Here is an 18,877-nt window from a genome sequence, read left to right on the forward strand (position 1 = left end):
GTGGGCTGTCTGCCAAACATTAACTCATAGGGTGAATACCCTGTTGTGTCATTCCTTGTACAATTGTATGCATGTACGAGGGGTTTCACAAACCCTGTCCAGTGTTTTTTTTCCTTTTCCTCCAAGGGTCCCAGCATGCTTAACAGGGTCCTATTGAAGCGCTCAACGGCATTTCCCTGAGGATGATAGGGTGTGGTACGCACCTTCTCTGCACCGATCAGTGAACACAGCTCCTTAATTGTGTGGGACTCAAAGTCCCTTCCTTGATCACTGTGAAGGCGACTGGGGAAACCGTAATGAACCAGGAAGTTCTCCCAGAGAGCCTTAGCAACAGTCTTGGCCTTCTGATCCTTTGTCGTTACTGCTACCGCAAACTTAGTGAAATGGTCGGTGATTACCAAAATGTTCCGGGTGTCACGGCTGTCATGTTCGAGGGACAGATAGTCCATGCACACTAATTCCAACGGATATGTTGTTCTTATGTTCACCATGGGTGCCGCTCTCTGGGGTGTAGCTTTCCTCCGAAAACATCTCTCACAGGTCTGACACTTCCTCTCAATTGACTCTGCCATCCTTGGCCAGTAAAACCTGGCTCGAGCAAGACTTAGCACACGCTCAGACCCCAAATGGCCAATTTCATCGTGTAACCCATGCAGGGCCTTCTGTCGATACTGCTCGGGCAAGACTAATTGATAGATCTCATTTCCACGATCAATGCACCTTCTATAAAGGATCCCATCTTTGATTTCAAGCCTGTTCCACTCTGAGAAGTAGTTTCAATTCAGGCTGCTCTGCACTCACAGTTTTGAAGATAGGCTTCTGGTTCACTTCGACCCAGAGATAACTCTCTGGATGGATGGGTCCTCTCTTTGTGCTTTACGCCAACTTTCCTTTGTCATCCCAGGGAGGGTGTTTTGACCTTGATTGGCAAATAAATCTGGCACAGAAGAGGCATCTATGGCAAGACACTCTGCAAGAACAGGGAGCTGTGGTGATGGAACACAGTGATACTGACATGCTGCAGAGACTGCACCAGTAGGGATCTCTTGATCCTCCCCCTCTAAGATGCGCCTTGTCATTTCACTTATCCTCTTTCTCCTTGAGAAAATCCTCATCCTCATAAGGTGCATCCTGTGGACGTCTAGATAAACCATCTGCATCAATATTAGTGCGTCCCGCTCTGTATTTGATGTTGAAGCTAAAGGTTGACGGGGCAGCCAACCACCGTTGTCCTGCAGCATCCAGCTTGGCGGAGGTGAGGACATAGGTAAGCGGGTTATTGTCAGTCAGGACAGTGAAATCTGTGCCATAGAGATAGTCGCTGAATTTGTCGCATATGGCCCACTTTAAAGCTAAATAATCTAGCTTAAGAGTTGGGTAATTATTCTCACTCTTTGACAGACGTCTGCTAGCATAGGCTATGACCCTGAGCTTCTCATCTTGCTCTTGATAAAGAGCAGCTCCCAGACCCTTGCAACAAGCATCTGTATGTAACACGTACGGAAGCTTGGGATCGGCATATGCAAGAACGGGGGCTGATGTCAACTTGTCAATGAGGGCTCTGAAAGCTGATTCACATTCCGATGTCCACTCTGCACCAAGAAATGCTCGAGGGCTCACACAGTTCTTGGGTCGGTCCATTTTATAGGTTTTACCTCTCTTTTTGGCTGGGCAGTACCCGATAGTGAGGGAGTTCAGAGGCTTGGCAATCTTAGAATAACCCTCTACAAAACGCCTATAATACCCCGAAAAGCCAAGGAAGCGCTTTAACTCTTCTCTGTTCACAGGACGAGGCCAATCTTTCAAAGCGGAGATCTTGTCTGGGTCGGTGTGGACCCCTTGGGCATCTACTACATGACCACGGTATTTCACAAACGACTTAAAAAACTGACACTTCTTAGGTGACAATTTTAGACCATTGTCCCTGAGGCGGTGCAAAACATTCATAAGCCTTGACTCATGCTCTTCTAATGTATTAGAAAATACAATAAGGTCATCCAGGAATACAAGCACCTCGATTGAGATGAAGATTCCTCTCAGGTGAAGGTAGACGGTAAGCTGAATGGAGATGGGGTGAGTGGTGGCAGGCAGGACGGTGGATGGACGACACCTCTGGTTCCAACGAAGAAGCTATACAAAAAAACCAGCCAGGATATCAAATGTTCAAAATTCTAAGGATCTCTAGGCGAAACTGCAGCTCTTCAATGACTCGTCGTTCCACATTCAATATAAAGTTGTTAACTTTATTCTATCGGGATCTAACTAATCTTTTTTCTCCTCACAACTCCTACCATACTCAAACACAGATGACGGAAAAAACAAAGATCCTCTATTAAGAGACGGATTATCACTTCTATCGATCTCTGTGCATGGAGTCACAAATATCGTCTATTAAGGATAAGATTGACTCTCCTAGCACTTTTCTGTGTACAGAGGAAAAAACGGCTATGTGACCACCTGTCAACCTCACTTAAGGTGACAGTAACATAGTTCCAAAATATAATAATTAAGATCCAGATTAAATTATTATTATGGTTACAATAATTCAGACCACTCTGATGGTCCAGGCCCTCTCCGCGCGCAGGGTTTGCGTATCCGTCAGCTTGAGTCTCTTGCGAACGACATAGAATGCTTTGATCCAGAAGATCATGAGTCATGTATCGATGACTATCTTCGGGAGGTTGATCGCTGTCTCCTTGATCTACCTCACCCTTCGTCACGTGAACAACTCAAACTTGTCTGGAAAACCACGGTAAGAAGCGTCCATGTTTTCATTCAAACACTCCCCCCTGGAATCCGTGACAGCTACTCAGCTCTCTGTCAGGCCCTTCGGGAGGAGTACTCTTTGTACACCAACCCGGTGTCCGCCACTTTTAGTGCTTTTGCTATTTCACAAGGAAAGCAAGAAGCCCCAAAGGACTACTACAGGCGCTTGAAGTCAGCGTTTTTCCATGGACGTAACGCCCCAGGTCTACGAGAAGACCACACTTTCAAGTCCTTGTTCTTGTACAACTTCCACGAAAGCGTGCACCGAGTTGTCACCAGGCACTGCATAACCAGTAACTTAAACATGCAAGAAACTAGGAAATATGCACAGCTAGCATGGGAGACACGTACACCCACTGCAAAATGGCATGAGCACAACGCCAGGGTCCTGACGACCCAGGCTTGTGAAGCTGATGACCTAGCGCTTGAAGGCAAGGAAGTGCCTCGTGCTAAGGTACGACACACGCCACTCCACAGGAGTCGACGACCTTGGCAGCCGGAGAGACAACAGAGCCAGGGGGATGAGAGACACACCCAAAGTCAGAGTCGGGTAGAGTCATGGCATCAGAAGACATTTCACCCTAAAATGAGAATTCGGTTCAAACGAGATCGTAAGTCCCAAACCCACTCCGGAAGAGCAAGTTTAGACCCAGAGATCAAGAGTCTTAGACACCAACGTGTGACGGAGGCGGTAAAGCGCTTTACCACACTCCGGACACCGGTGGACGACCTGAAGCCACTAAACCTTGCCAGCCGTGGGCCAGTTCCAGACGGACAAGTCGCCGTCACCCAGGAACATAGACAACCGATGCCAATGCCCCTCCCAGAGCCTGCTCCTGACTCTAGTCCATGCAGTCCATCTGCATGCTTACAACCGCCAAAATCTGCCACCCAAAACCATGTCCCAAACCAGAAGTCTTCCCTTTGTTCGCTTAAAAAACGCTCAGAACAAAGACGCACGACACTCTGACCTCTCCCTTGCAGTCAACCAGCCTGCAACAGAACAGGGGACACCCTGGGTACCCCAGAACAATTGGCCCCCAATTTCACAACCTTGCGTGGTGAATAATAGTAGTGCAGATTTGACCGCCCAGCAAGCACGAGATCCAGCTCTTCCAACCATTCGACAGCCGAAGTTGAAACCCACGCGAAAAGGGTCCCGACAACTACCGCTGCTCGAATCGGAAGAGCTGCGAGCTCGCCATTATGTACAACCAAACTGTAAAATGAAAAAGGGTTTTTTGGTACACACCTCTAGGGGACAGGAACCGGTCTGTTGAGCCATCCCAGCAGACCCAGGAGGGTGATAGGTAAATCCAAATCTAGAGTTAGGTAGATCATGACACAACCATCACACTAACCACCTTTCCGTTTTGTTTTGTTTGTTTCCATTTCTCTGCTTTCATTTCGTTTTTGTTTTTCACATACTATGCTACAGTGCAGACGTTATCACAAGATCATGATGTAGCAATTGAGTGTATTAGAAATAATGCCTTGCTTACCTATGATTTGTGTATATGTTTAATGTAGGTTAGTTAGTCATCTGCCCAGATGCTGCCTTAGTGTCTGCCCAGACATCTTGAGCCTCTATGAACACTGACTGTTAAACCATCCCTTTCTTCCCAAAACTACATGGACTGTTTAACCTTTCGTGCCCTCAGAACTACATGGACTGTATGACACCACATGGAAGCCCACGTCAGTCCTTGGTTTGCCCTAAAGACCGTGGCCAGCACCTCGCTCTTCAGGCCAAAGGGGGGATGTTGGGATCTGACTATATGGCTTCGACATGTGCTGTGGAACAAAGAGTCAGGCCTTGCCTTTTTCAAGCAAAGGTTACATCCTGATTGTAGTTTGATGAGCACCAAACCCCCCCAACTCTGAAGAAATTCACATTAGGGTGTGAGTTTCCTCCTCCAAAAAACTATGCTTCCCTGAAGTTACCTGAAAGCACCGCTGCAATCTAATTGGCCGAGGGCCAACTTAATAAACTCTGTTATATTTTAAAGAGCAGCTGTCTGTGATTACTTTGTGCATGTATTGTGATAATAGCTGTATATGTGGTCTGTGCTCGAACTTAAACCTTCACTTTCACTCTGAATGTGTCATAGTACTCAGACTATTGACATTGTGAGTGCACACTAATTATGAGACTTAGTTTATCGTTTGGTTATTGGTCCCTGTTCGCAGGGTGGTGCCCCGTTATTATTAATAATCATTAATAATTGTTACTGACATTAATAATTCTATTGATGTCAAGAATTTAGTTTCTTAGATGCTGATAACCCAAACACGCTCCTTTACGTTCCCAACACTTATTTGCACAAAACTTTCACAAAACATCTATCACACTCCCGTTACAACTTCATCAGTCAAGCGACCCAACTTAACTCCCGCCTTGCCTTTTACTTCCTCTTATACCAGCGACCCAAACATCGTTAACCAATGAATGACGAGTATTACTCTTATTCTGCAATCCTACGTACCACTCAAACTCTTCAAAATAAAAGAGAATAAAGATACAGCCTACATCTGTACCTTTATAAACACAATTATTACACTGTACCTTTTCAATCTTTCATGAATCCTTAAATCTTAATTATTTCTATGGAATAGCTTTTTAACTATTTGACAACACCTAATGTGTGTTTTTTTTAAACTAGGTCACATATATCAATTATCTTGAAATCATTATTATTACAATGTATAGTATTTTTTTAACCTGGTTATAGAGCTTCATGAATTTTAATAACATTAAAACTAAAATAGCATTGTGTGCAGCGTGGGCACTGGGCAAGGGCTGTGGAAGCTTCATAAGAATTTCAGCAGAAGTTGCAAAACTTTGGAAACTTCCAATGAAAAATGCCAACCGTGACTCGGGATCAACAGAACTCAGTGAAGTTCAATCCTCACTATTAAACAAGATGCAGAATTAAAAGCAGTATTTTTCTGTTTAAAAAGAATGAATTGTACTTACATCAAATGCAAGATTGTTGGGTCCATTACTTCCATTCCCTGAAGCCATTGCAAATTCACTACAAGTTTTTGGCTTCTTGAGGTGGAGTTCTTCCAAAAAAGAGGTGAATCTGAAAATATAGACAAACGCAGAGAAACAGCCAGAGAGACTAAATGCAGTTCAACACATTTAATGTGTGTTTATCTAAGGACAAAGTTCAGCTCTCTTATCAGTTACATATTATACGGGCATGGGATGTGCACGGCCCAGCAAAAAAATAAAAAATAAGAAAACTCTTAACCTAGAGTTCAAAGAGAACTCTGTCAGTTGACAGAACATCATTTGATCCAGGTCAAACTGACATTATCTACCACAAAGTACTGAGGAACTGATTGAATCAAGGCATGGAGGGCAGCAACGCGGCATACTCTTTCTTTTATAATAATGCTAATATGTGCAGTTGGGCTCGGCACTCATTTATTTTCTAAAGGGTGCTGTTAACAGAACACCAAACTTAAATGTCATTGGCTGCGATATAGCGCATCATTAAGCCCCTGCGACATTTTCACAGATAATGCTGCTTTATCATTTTGTGACTTATAACCAGGCAGGATATATATACATTTTTCATGTTTTGAGTTTAGAGAAGCAAATTAGCCAATTTCTAGGGAGATGGTGTATTCTGGTTTGAGTTCTTACTCTGCTCATTAGAGCACAGAAGTGTACTCCCAAATTAGTTATTTGTCTTTGTTCTGTTCCCGTACTGCTCCTGCTAATGCAAACTGTACATGGAAAATGAAAATACTGCCACAAAGTGACCCAGAGCACTGACACATACTGGGTCACGCTGCAAATCTGCACAATGGTACGGACTAATTGTGACACATTCTGACAGGGAGAATAGGATGCAGAGATGTAAGCACGGGGGTTTGAAAGCAGCAAAGAACATTCAGTCAGCAGACGTCACAGCGCATAAAGCATTTGTTCATGCAGCAGCAATCCATCGTGCGTCAGTGAAGGGAACAAGCAAAAGACAACAGCTCTTATATCTTAGTGTGGCATGTTTCATAACTTGCCCAAAGCATACTACGACAACGTGTTTACTCAAATATTCAAATGCATATGAGTAAATGTTTTAAAAATAATAACAATAAATGTCTCAAAAATGTTTTAAAGGAGCAGTTTGTAGGATTCAGTGACATCTAGTGGTGAGGTTGCAGATTGCATCCAACTGAATACCCCGCCAAGCGCGTTTGAGAACTACAGTGGCTTTAAGGTAACGTAAAAACCATAGACAAGGACGTAGTCATCGTGACGTCACCCATTGGTTTGTGGACTGCCGTTTTGAAGCCTTGAGTTTGTCGTTTTGGCCCTCGCCACCTTGGATTACGGCAGCCACCATCTTGGTTTTTTGCAACCAATGAACGGAAGTGACCATATTTGGACGGTGGATGAGTATACGTATACGACTCTGGTAGGTTAGCGACCTGTCATTCACAAGGTAGCCCTAAAACACTCTAAAGCAGACTCTGCTTTATGGTCTATTTGACTCTAAATGGACCATACTTTACTAAATGAACATCATGCTGTATTGAAGAAGACTTGAAATTAGAGATTGAGACCATGAACTCATGTTTACAATGTTTACTGAGGTAATAAATCAAGAGAGAAGTAGTTATTTTCTCATAGACTTCTATACAATCAGACTTCTTTTTGCAACTGTAGGAGTCGCCCCCTGCTGGTCAGTAGAGATCATTTTACAAGTTTAAGGCCCTTCTGCATTAGCTTCACTCTTCAGAACCGGAGGTTGCCGCCTGGTAAAAACGCAAAAGGCCAAAGCTAAGGTTGTCCGTTTCTGGGCTACTGTACAAACGGTGCAGCATGGAACCCTCCGTGAAGCAGATGATAAGCAGGTGATTATACACTAATAAAAACATATTTCTGAATATTATATTCCATTCTGACAATAAATCCCCCTTAATCCTCCACAATGTTCCTTTAAAAGAGAGTATCCATGTTTATGTTTGTGGTACTCACCCAAGGAGGTATCAGTGTTGTTATATCAAAGACTATTTTAGTGCCGTGCTATCGCTTCTCATGAATCTCTGTAGGAACAATAGTGAGCAGTGAGACATTCCTGTTTCCCCTCAGGCAAACTAGTAGAGACATGGGCACATTTTACATCAAGCATGAACATGTTTCTTGCCCAAACTCCTTCTGCACTTGTTTGCTGCTCAAAGCAAACAAGTGCCAGCACCAATCCACTCAAATTTGAGGTAAAAAAAAACAACTCAACTTTGTTCCCAAACTGCCACTGATCTATAGAGCGGGTCATCCTTCAATCAGAGGATTGGCGGTTTACCATTCAGTTGCTTCCAAATGTACGATTCATGAGAAAAGAAAAGAAAATTAAAATTACAAAATAATCATAAACAAAAACAAAACGAAGGAACAAAAAACAAAACAAAAAAAGGCAACAATAAGTTTAATTGATGCACACAAACCATGATCTTTTCTAGTATAAAATGTTTGGTTCAGAAATGTCGATAATCAGCGTATTCAGGGTTTTCAGAAACATTTTTCTGGCGTAAGGGTTGATGTAAATCCTGGACAAAGGTTACCTTTCAAACCAGAAGGCCTCATTGAATGTCACTTAGGAGTTGCCCTTAAGGCTCGGTCTAAGGTCAGTCTAAACTACTACGTGAAGATATCTAATTTTGAACCCGAGGAAGAATTTAAACAGAGTAATCCACTTTATCTCGCTGCGCTGTCACGATCGTGACTCCATAGCACTTGATGCTATCACCCCTGTGAACAGCGTTTAACATCAGTGTCACTTTAACCAATAGACTGAAGGTCACAGCAGGGAAGACGCTTCAAGGCAGAATCAATCATCTTTATCATGTCAATGTGAGAGACGTTTGACTATTAAGATGTTACTTCACTCTGTATATTGAATGCTAGGGAGCCGCGATAGAACTATAAGTCATTTACAGACAATGCATGTAAATTGTGTGCATGTTTTATTGAAAAAAACGACATCCCTTACAGTATTTTGAGATTTGTACAACCTCACCAGTCAGCCTTATTATATAAAGTTGGTCCTGTAGGTATTTTGTTAAGTGTTTTCTCAAGTACTTAATCCCTAATTGCAGTCCTAATTATGCAATAAAAGATATTCCCCAGGGTGTAAACAGAGGGCCAAACAAACGAAGACCAATGAAACGATTACCAGTAAATTGCAGTCCTCCAGAGCGCCGTGTCTTGGGTGTTTTTCCTCGGCGGCAATTAGTGGGGGGAAAAAAATCAATGAGATGAAAAACCTGCACAAATATGAGATTTAAGGGGGCTCTTAAATCTGTCTCAAACTCGAGGAGACACAAGCCAGAAAGTTACCTTGAAAACATAAAAATGTGTTTTTTTATTTATTGGAAAACTCACTAGGTTTCCAATAAGGTTTGATTAAAAAAAAAAACACAGTCATTTCTGCCATTGTTTACTGTTCCTATGAAGAACAAACAGACGTCCTCTCTCTGGTGAGCAATCATATTACTGAAAGGAAACAATTTTACTAAAACCCAATGTGCATTAATAAAAATAAAAAAAACCATAAATGATGTCAGGAGGACAAGTAATTCCTCCCCCGCACACACACACGGACACACACACACACACACACACACACACACACACACACACCACAAGTCCTCACTTCAAAAACACTTTAATTTTCCACGGTTTGCTTTAGGTTGTTTCCAGGATATTTAATTATGGAGTTGGATCCTATTCTGATTTACAACACAAAGAGGAGATGTGAGAAGGAGATCTGATAATTAAGGATTGTACATTATAATTAGCAATCACCTGCTTGTCTGGTAATGAGGATCATTCAAATCCTGTATTACGCAATAAGTCAGAGCTGAATCCTCTTTATGGGCCATTTTAATCTTGTGCAGGCCTTTTGGGTCCTATTGAGAGAGCACCCTGCTGCTGCAATAGTGATGCTAATAGCATTACAGTGTCCAGAGTATAAGCCCTCCATCATCCTGTTTGATGAATGCAAAAACAACCAAGCAGCTTTATAATGACACCTGCATGGATGATTTAGAACCACACTACCCATTCTTTGCTGCCTGTTTTCCTCACTTGTCCAACACTAGTTCACCTTCAGTGAACGGTACCAATTCTGCAATGTTTGGTAGGCTATCCAACAACAGACGGATGGGCAGAGTTGGATTATTAACGGGGCAAAGCAGGCAAAGCAGGCAACTTCTGCAGGACCTCAGAACTCCAGGCTCATTATGTGCAAACAGTTTTTTGATAGTTTCATTGGAAATGTTTGGGAACACAAGATAAGATATACTTTATTGTCCCCCAGGGAAATTTGTCTTGGGCTCCAAGCCGCTGCACTAAAGGAAATCAACCGGCATGATATAGATTTTAAGGTCTGTCCTTCTTTATTACTTAATCTTGGCGTCTCGTCTCGAAGAGCGTCCCTGTGTCAGTAAGCTACGAGTCTACAGCCATGCTCGTGGCTATATGAGGCGATACTTGAGTACAGCGGTGCTTTGTGCTGAATGCTAACGTCAACAGGCTAACATGCTGATGTTTTGCAGCCTAGCAGGCTATGTTAGCCATGTTCACCATCTTAGTTAGTGTTAGTTAGGATGCTAGCGTTTGCTAATTAGTATAAAGTACTGCTGTACTGATGGAAATGTATTTAGTTTTGCTGGTATTTCAATTTTGACCTGATAATGGCGCTAGAGGAAAAGTCAGGATATCACCAAACTTGTTACCATAGAGTGCTACAGGAAAGACATATTTTTAGTAGACCAACCTGGAAGTTAACATCGCACTGGTTCCCCAAACAAAGAATCTGTTAAATTTTGGATTATTGCAGGAAATAAACTCTGTGGCAAACAAAGGTTTATGATACCTACACGTTTTGTTCAGCAAGATAAAATTCAAAATATGAACACCACTTTCATGATTTTTGAAGTGTGAATAACGTTAATCTTTAAACAAACTACACAACGAGGCTGTAAAGGCGGACTAGCCTGCATGCTGGCGTTCTGTAGTCTCATTTAGCCAATTGTCAGAAAACCACCTTTTTTAAGACGCGTAAAAGCATCAAAATTCACAAGTTTGGGATTTATTCATGTGTTTTCATATTGTTGACCAAAAATGTTACCTAAACCTAATTTCAGGAATCTAACCAAAACCCATTAAAAAACACATGAATGAAGGGGGAAAATTTCCTAATTTCCGGGTACTAGGACTCAGTCCTGCAGCACTGTCTCACCCTGGGGCTCAGCAGGGTAATCTGATGACGTATCTTCATCAATAGATGTTTATTTTAGTTTTTATTCTGTTTTTATTGTAATTTATTTAAAAAACACAAGGGGCCCATAATATGGGAGCTGTTGGCTGGACACAGCAGCTGCTTGAAATATCTCATTCCTAAAAAGTTTACTTTTTTGTACAAATGTGATTTAAATGAATGATTTTCAAGCCATTGATGTGTTCATATTTTTTGATAAGTGTGCTGTCAGACTGTTATGTTAGAAAACTATTTCAGCAATTATCAAGATGTTAGGGATGAATGGATTTTTGCTAATTAGTGAGAACTTTGCTTCAGGTGTTACATCAGAGAGTTATAAAGAGACCAATTATAAGTTGCTCCACAAAAGAAAAAGAAAACTTCCCCCCTTTTTTCAACAGAATGTCAGACAATAATGATTCTTAAACCAGACAGACATTAACCAAAGGTGAGTGCATCTGGCCATACACAGACTCCCCTGTTGTTCTTGGACTGTCATCAAAGTCCCTCAGTAGTTTTGAGCCAAACCTAAAAATTACCCCCACCAAAGATCAAAGCCTAGTCGAGGTTTTCATGCAGCACACTGCATTGTGCTCATCACGAGCCACTCGCCTTTTGTTCTTGCATGTAAATAGTCGTGATAGGGGTGGTGCTGCTGCAGACAGGGACCAATCTGAGTCGTGCACACAGAGCCTGTCTGAACACATCGAGCGCTCCCGCCCCTCGCTGCCTGTAAGCTCCTATATCTTCATGGCTCACTAAAATATTAATCAGGCCAGGAGCAATAGCAGTAAGGCCACAAAAATAAAAAACACACCCACACGCACAGCGCCACATGTGAGTGCACACGCGTTCTCGGACACACACACACACACACACACACACACACACACACACACACACATTGTTCAGAGCATTGGGCTTGTATAATTTAGTACCTCAGCGCTTTTGATATCTAGTGGCTGAATGGCTCTCTGAATGAGTCTCAGTCACAGACATCACTTCCTCCCCAGGGGACAGCAGAGTAAAACTGCAGAGCGCTCTTACCCTGCTGCTGATGCTCACTACGCAAAACATGTGCAATTGAAAATCTATCATTCACACAATAGACTGTGGTTCACTGGCTGCTTTTGGATTAGCTATTAGCGTATTGCTTGGATGTACAATATATTGTTTTATGACCTGACCAGTAATTATTTCAGCTACCACAATGGAGCATGTCTGCAGTGACAAAGATAGATGTCAGTAAGCAGTCATGTAGGCACGAGAGGCACAGGCGAGAGAGCAGATTTATGGAGCACGATATTCTCATTTTGCTCGCAGCTGTTACACTTTCTGGGCTTATGGTTTCCAAGACATGATTGAATATTAATTGACTTTGCCATACACAAAGGTCAGTGCTTGTTGTGTAAACACCCCAAGTAAACATTTTCATCATCGTGCATTTCTAAGCATCCACAGAGGCCTATATATACACTCTTAGAATATATACATTCTCTTCTTATGAAGAAAGTGTTTTTCAAGGGCCCTTTTTTGGAAGAAAGAGAAAAAAGAAGAAAGAGAGGATTGTTGAAAGCATGGGTGTTAAAAGGGAACCGGCAACCGAAAACTGCGATTGTCAACCGTGATTGTTGTGGGTTGCGCTGCACCACATCAGCCTCAGGGCCTAAGGGTTCTAGATGAAACCCTTGGAATATAAAATAAATATCAGTAGAACCCCCTGGGTAGGTTGTAATTGAAACTCTTGAAATATAAAATGATCCTCAGTAGAAGCCCCTGGGTGGGTTCTAGATGAAACGCTTAGACAGTGGAAAGAGAGGGGTTCTAGGTGTTGTCTGTAGAAACTCTTATAGGGGGTTCTGGGTGGAACTTTTCAGGGATGGTTCTAGCTATAACCCTTTATGCTAGGTTCTAGGTAGAACCCTCTGAACGACGGGTTTCCTTTCAGGATAAGTCGAAGAACTCTGTATGGTTCTAGTTCTTTAGTTCTTAGAGTGTATGAGACTGAGTCATTTTAAAGGTAGCGCAGTCTCACACGGGTCACTTTTTGACTTGTTGTTCTTGTGTCAAAATGAAAGAACACATGCACTGAGGAAGAACAAATTGCTGAACGATGAAATGAGAACAAAAACAGTGCCAAAAAGAAGATGCCAGCAGTTGTCAGTTTGAATGTTCTGAGCCGCACTGAGCTGAGCATACGAAGTTTGAGCTCCGTCGCTGCACATGTCAGCTCGTCCCAATCCAGGGTTCTCAACATGAAGATTAAGATACTGTTCATGCGTTGCATACTTTCATGGAAAGTTGGGAATTAAAAAAAGTTTGAGATCAGGATCAGATTAGCGTCCTTACAAATAAGCGCACACACACACACACACACACACACACACACACACACACACACACACACACACACACACACACACACACACACACACACACACACACACACACTAGTTTTCCTCTACTGGTGCTAAAGCTCACATGGTCCCATGGGAAACTGGACGGGATGTGCTGAAGGCGGAATGAATTATTGAGGAGTATGGGGCTAAATTCTGACTGGTCAGACTCCATGGCTACATATACTTAACTGTTTCCTAAGTATATGGCACATTAGCATATATATTCAATCAGTTAAGCAAACATGAAATGTAGGGCAACATTGCAGCTGATAATACATTACATAAGACCAGAGACTGGGGTAAGCCCCGTCGGAAGAACAAACCCATCTTATTTTGAGTGAATAAACCACAGGGCACAATATCATGAATATGTCTGACTTAACATTCAAATATAGTGTCTTTCTGCAGAAGAACAACAGCACCAGCAGCATAAACATACTGTAGCTGAATCAACTTCTCTCTTCTTTACAAAGGAGAGTTTCAGGGCTTTAGGATCTGGTTGCAGAAGAGTGCACGAACCTTCGTGATGCTGTGTGCACCCCCCCCCCCCCCCCCCGTACCTGCCTGTCCTCAGGCATGTCACGGCATTAAACACAAACACGCTGCATGAACCTCAATCCACTGTCTCAAAAAATCTGTTCAAATTATCACCTGAATGAACAGTGACACTAATCGCTAATTCGGTTTCGCAAAATGTCAACATTGTGCATGCATCAAATTTCACTCAGACCACTCTCTTCGCAGGTCTAATGAGTCATGACATTAACACAGCCGAAAGCCCTCCTCCCATGCTCCTCCAGCCCACTCCTCTCTTTATTAGAGGAGCTCCTCTGCTCCAGTCTTCAGAGCAGCAGGCGCCCAGTCAGCGCAGCTTTCTCCCGCCGCTTTCGGAGGGACTGGAGTTGTTGCTTTTTTCCTCACATTTTCTTGGATACACCTTCATCTCGCCAAGATGAGACTTATTTTTGTTGTTGTTGCGGTGGCGTCTTTGTTGACAGGTAAGTGATGGAGTGATGGTTTTCTTCTTGCAGAGTGCTGTAAGTTAGTGAGCACAGTTCAGGACCATGGACAGAGACACTGACTGCTCTTTCACTTTAATACATGCAATCCTTGTGCAGTTTGACCATGCTTTATTTTATTTTATTTTATAATGCAGAAAATCTAGCGCTTCCAGTGGGAAAAGAAGGGCAGAGAGAAGATGTGGTATGCTTTTTAAATGCAATTATTAAGTTTTAAAACAGCTGCTTTGCAGAAACGAAAGCAGCTACGTATTGAGTTTATTTCGTGTGTTGCAGGTAACACGCTGTCTGGTTGAAGTCCTGTCCAAAGCGCTCTCCAAACCGGACTCCCAGCTCGACCAGGAATGCAAAGACATTCTCCAAGCAGGTTTGTAGCACAAGCAGATTCTTCACTGTGCATGGAGATGGTAAACAGGCATATTTAAAACATCAATGCACTCTTTTAACTGTCAGGTCGATGAGACATTGAGGAGATTCAAACACATAAAATCAAAAACTGGAACAAGTAGGCTATTTTTTTTCACCAGCCAGTGACAAAATAGAGCTATTAATATTGCTTACAGTTTTCATGCCGCTTATCCACTTTAAAAAAAACAGACATTCAAAAATATTCAGGAGACGCTTTCCTCCAACACAATTAATTGAACCTAAATATCAAACAAGTGATTGATCAAATCATCACATACAAGATGGGATTTGACCTAAAGTAGCTCTAAAGTCTTAGAGCTACATTAAGTTGTTTATATCTCCTCTGATTTTTTCTTTTGTTCTGTCATAGGGGTTAAACATGCCCCGCTGGACAAGAAGAGCATTGAGGGGGTAGCAACTCATGGAGAGGTGGCCAACGGTCATCTTGAGGTGCCCGAGGGAAAGGGAGCAGATGTGAAAGACATCGAGGCTCTCCTGAAATCCATTGAGGATAAAAGAGAAATCCCAGTAGATGAGCGCAGCCAAGAATCCTGGAGTCTGGGTGACGAGAAGGAGAAGAGACACGAGAACGGGGAGGAAGAGGAGCGGGAGAAGAGGAGCAGCTGGAGGACTGGAAGATACCACCAAAAGAAGCACAAACGGGGAGAAGAAGAGGAAGACTATGAGCGCAGTCAGGAGAGCTGGGGGGGCGAGGAAAAGAGATCAGAAGAAGGAGGAGGTGGTGAAGAGAAAGATAAGAGGACCTGGAGGCCTGCAAGATACCGCCAGAGAAAACACAAACGAGATGAGGAATCTTTAGGGGACGAGAGGGAGGAGCCAGAGGAAGAGCGTAGCCAAGAGTACTGGGACGTGGGCAAAAGGCAAGTGGACGAGGACGAGGAGGAGAGACACAAGCGCATATGGAAGCCCACACATCGCTACCACCACAAGAAAAAGTTCCACAAGCGTGGCGACGAACCGTCAGAGGAGCAGGAAGATGGTGAACGCAGCCAGGAATCTTGGGGTCTTGACAAGAGGGACTGGAAGGCCGGACGGTACCACCAAAGGAGACACAAACGTGATGAAGAGCTTTCAGAAGAAGCCAGGGAAGAGCCCGACGAAGAACGCAGCCAGGAATCTTGGGGTCTTGACAAGAGGGACTGGAGGGCCGGAAGGTACCACCAGAAGAGACCCAAACGTGACGAAGAGCTCTCAGAAGAAGCACGAGAAGAGCCTGACGAAGAACGCAGCCAGGAATCTTGGGGTCTTGACAAGAGGGACTGGAGGGCCGGAAGGTACCACCAGAAGAGACCCAAACGTGACGAAGAGCTCTCAGAAGAAGCACGAGAAGAGCCTGACGAAGAACGCAGCCAGGAATCTTGGGGTCTTGACAAGCGGGACTGGAAGGCCGGAAGGTACCACCAGAAGAGACCCAAACGTGACGAAGAGCTCTCAGAAGAAGCACGAGAAGAGCCTGACGAAGAACGCAGCCAGGAATCTTGGGGTCTTGACAAGCGGGACTGGAAGGCCGGAAGGTACCACCAGAAGAGACCCAAACGTGACGAAGAGCTCTCAGAAGAAGCACGAGAAGAGCCTGACGAAGAACGCAGCCAAGAGTACTGGGATTTCAATACTGGATGGGAAAAGAGAGGAAGGAGGGCGGTCAGGCCCCACCAGAGGAGACTCAAACGTGACGAAGAGCTCTCAGAAGAAGCACGAGAAGAGCCTGACGAAGAACGCAGCCAGGAATCTTGGGGTCTTGACAAGAGGGACTGGAGGGCCGGAAGGTACCACCAGAGGAGACACAAACGTGACGAAGAGCTCTCAGAAGAAGCACGAGAAGAGCCTGCCGAAGAACGCAGCCAGGAGTACTGGGATTTCAATACTGGATGGGAAAAGAGAGACAGGAGGGCGGTCAGGCCCCACCAGAGGAGACACAAACGTGATGAAGAGCTCACAGAGGAGGAGAGGGAAGCGCTGGACGGGGAACGCAGCCAGGAGGACTGGGGCGTGGACAAACGACATGGAAAAGAAGAGGCGGGAATAGAAAAGCGCATCTGGAAACCAACACATCGATACCACCATAAGAAGAAATTTCACAAGCGTGGCGGAGGCTCATCAGAAGATGACGAAGAACTGAGGGATGATTCAGAGGAAGATGAGGACAAGGACGAAGCAGTGAGGTACTTTCATCTTTCGACAAACAACTTTTACTTCAGTAATAGTCGTCTCCAGTCAGTTGGGATCAAAACAACATTCAGTACAAGAAATGAACCAACCCCTTTAGCAGTGTTCATGTGCTGACATAAAAAAACTAACTGTTATTGGGGCTGTTTTTCAGGTATCTGGCTGAGAAGCGTAACCCCTGGATTTATAGAGGTTTCTACCATCCTGCCTGGTACAAAAGGGATTCAGATGAGCACGCCACAACCTCAAACAAGGTAGGCATTATGTGTTAGATTTTATGTTTTGGCTACATATATGAAGGAATGATTTGTTGCAAATTGCTTAAGATCAGAGACAATAAACATAAAGATTGAGGAAATCTGACCATGCAGTCCACTCTTTTTTTTTACAAATATGTCCTTGGGTAATATTGTACATTTTCTTAGCATTTCAAACCTTTAACACATGTGTATGTAATATTATTTACTATCTAACATCCATTCATTTTCTTAATAGTACACTTATTTCTTCATCCCTCAGATACCAGTAAACCTTTGAGTGGCAGATCTTTATTTTGGCCTACATTGTACAGTTTATGAGACATAATCTGATTCTGCCTTGAATGTGTTCAGATGGATGAAGTTGCCAAGTTGCTGAGCTATAAGGTGAACCAGCTGGCCCACCACTCCAATCAAGAGGAGCCAAAGAGGAGCATGCACCAGAGAGCACTAACCCAGCAGGAGGTAAAACAAACTGCATTAAAAAAAAGGACCTTTACGACCGATGTGAGGATGCATTTACTGTCATGTTGTTAAACCTCTAACTACACCAGGGGACTGTGGTGAAAATACATTATCATACTGTTATTTACTGGTACTGATGAACAATACTAGAAATATATGCAAATCTTAAAAACTAGTTTAAGACCCCTACATATTATTGAGAATAGATACATTTGTGTGTTTTAAAAATAGAAAACAACTCTTCCCCTATGTATTTAGCTGACCCAGTAAAGCCACGACGTACATCAAGTGCCTCCACCCCACGGTGTCCACCGGGGGGGAAAGGCAGCCATACTCATTATGGAAATCTCTATGGAGATGTCAGGACTTCGCCTTCAGAGCCACAGAGCATCAGTGAATACGCATCTGTGCAAACGCACATCAAGAGCCGTCCCTCAAGAGCATGTCCCAAATACAAGAAGGAGAAATATAACAGTATACTCACGGGCAGTGACTCGTTCCTCAACTCTGGAATATTTAGCTGAGTTTTTATTGCCTCGTTCAAATCGTTTCCTTCACGGCACCTCTCTCCGACACTTGCCCCCTTCTCTATTTTGCATTTTCCACATCGGCTTTTTATGGCTGCTGCAGTAATCACACTGAGAAGCTCGTTATTATGGCCTCCCAGAGCAATCAAAGTCATAATAAGCCCATTAAAAAGAGATGGACGGCCTTTTAGATCTCTCCAGCTTGTCACATACTCTGGAGCAGCAAAACAAATCAGGGAGGTGAAGTGATAGCAGGTTTAAGCACCACAGCTCGAGGGATAATAAGGAAACGTTTATTAACCTAAATGACCAATTTATGAAGATTTTTAAGGAGTCATCAGTAAACAAGCAGCATTTATGATACGTCCGTCCTTATTTCTATTCCATAAATGGTAAAGACAATCAGATGTCACAGTATAAAGTGATGGTGTTTAGTTGCTGATGTATTGCTGCTCGTGTTTTTCAGGAGAAAGAGCTGGGAAACCTCGCAGCGATGGACACGGAGCTGCAGAAAATCGCTGCCAAGTTGCATGACAACGGTGCATAAGCCACGATGGAGAGCACTTCAAGACA

The 18,877-nt window shown here is 43.4% G+C and overlaps 1 protein-coding gene across 1 annotated transcript in view; it reads left to right on the forward strand.

Annotated features, from left to right (window-relative positions):
- Positions 1 to 18,851, forward strand: part of chgb (chromogranin B) — a 21,719-nt gene extending 2,868 nt beyond the window's left edge. Inside the window, exons 2-6 of the mRNA XM_076083996.1 lie at positions 14,737 to 14,827; positions 15,239 to 17,051; positions 17,210 to 17,309; positions 17,667 to 17,777; positions 18,771 to 18,851. Coding sequence (XP_075940111.1) covers positions 14,737 to 14,827; positions 15,239 to 17,051; positions 17,210 to 17,309; positions 17,667 to 17,777; positions 18,771 to 18,851 — 2,196 coding nt within the window. The remainder of the gene's footprint in view (positions 1 to 14,736; positions 14,828 to 15,238; positions 17,052 to 17,209; positions 17,310 to 17,666; positions 17,778 to 18,770) is intronic.
- Positions 18,852 to 18,877: the final 26 nt, after the last annotated feature.

This window comes from Anarhichas minor, unplaced genomic scaffold (assembly GCF_050575085.1).
Source record: "Anarhichas minor isolate MPS153535 unplaced genomic scaffold, ASM5057508v1 ptg000136l, whole genome shotgun sequence".
In the NCBI taxonomy this organism is placed as follows: Eukaryota; Metazoa; Chordata; class Actinopteri; order Perciformes; family Anarhichadidae; genus Anarhichas; species Anarhichas minor.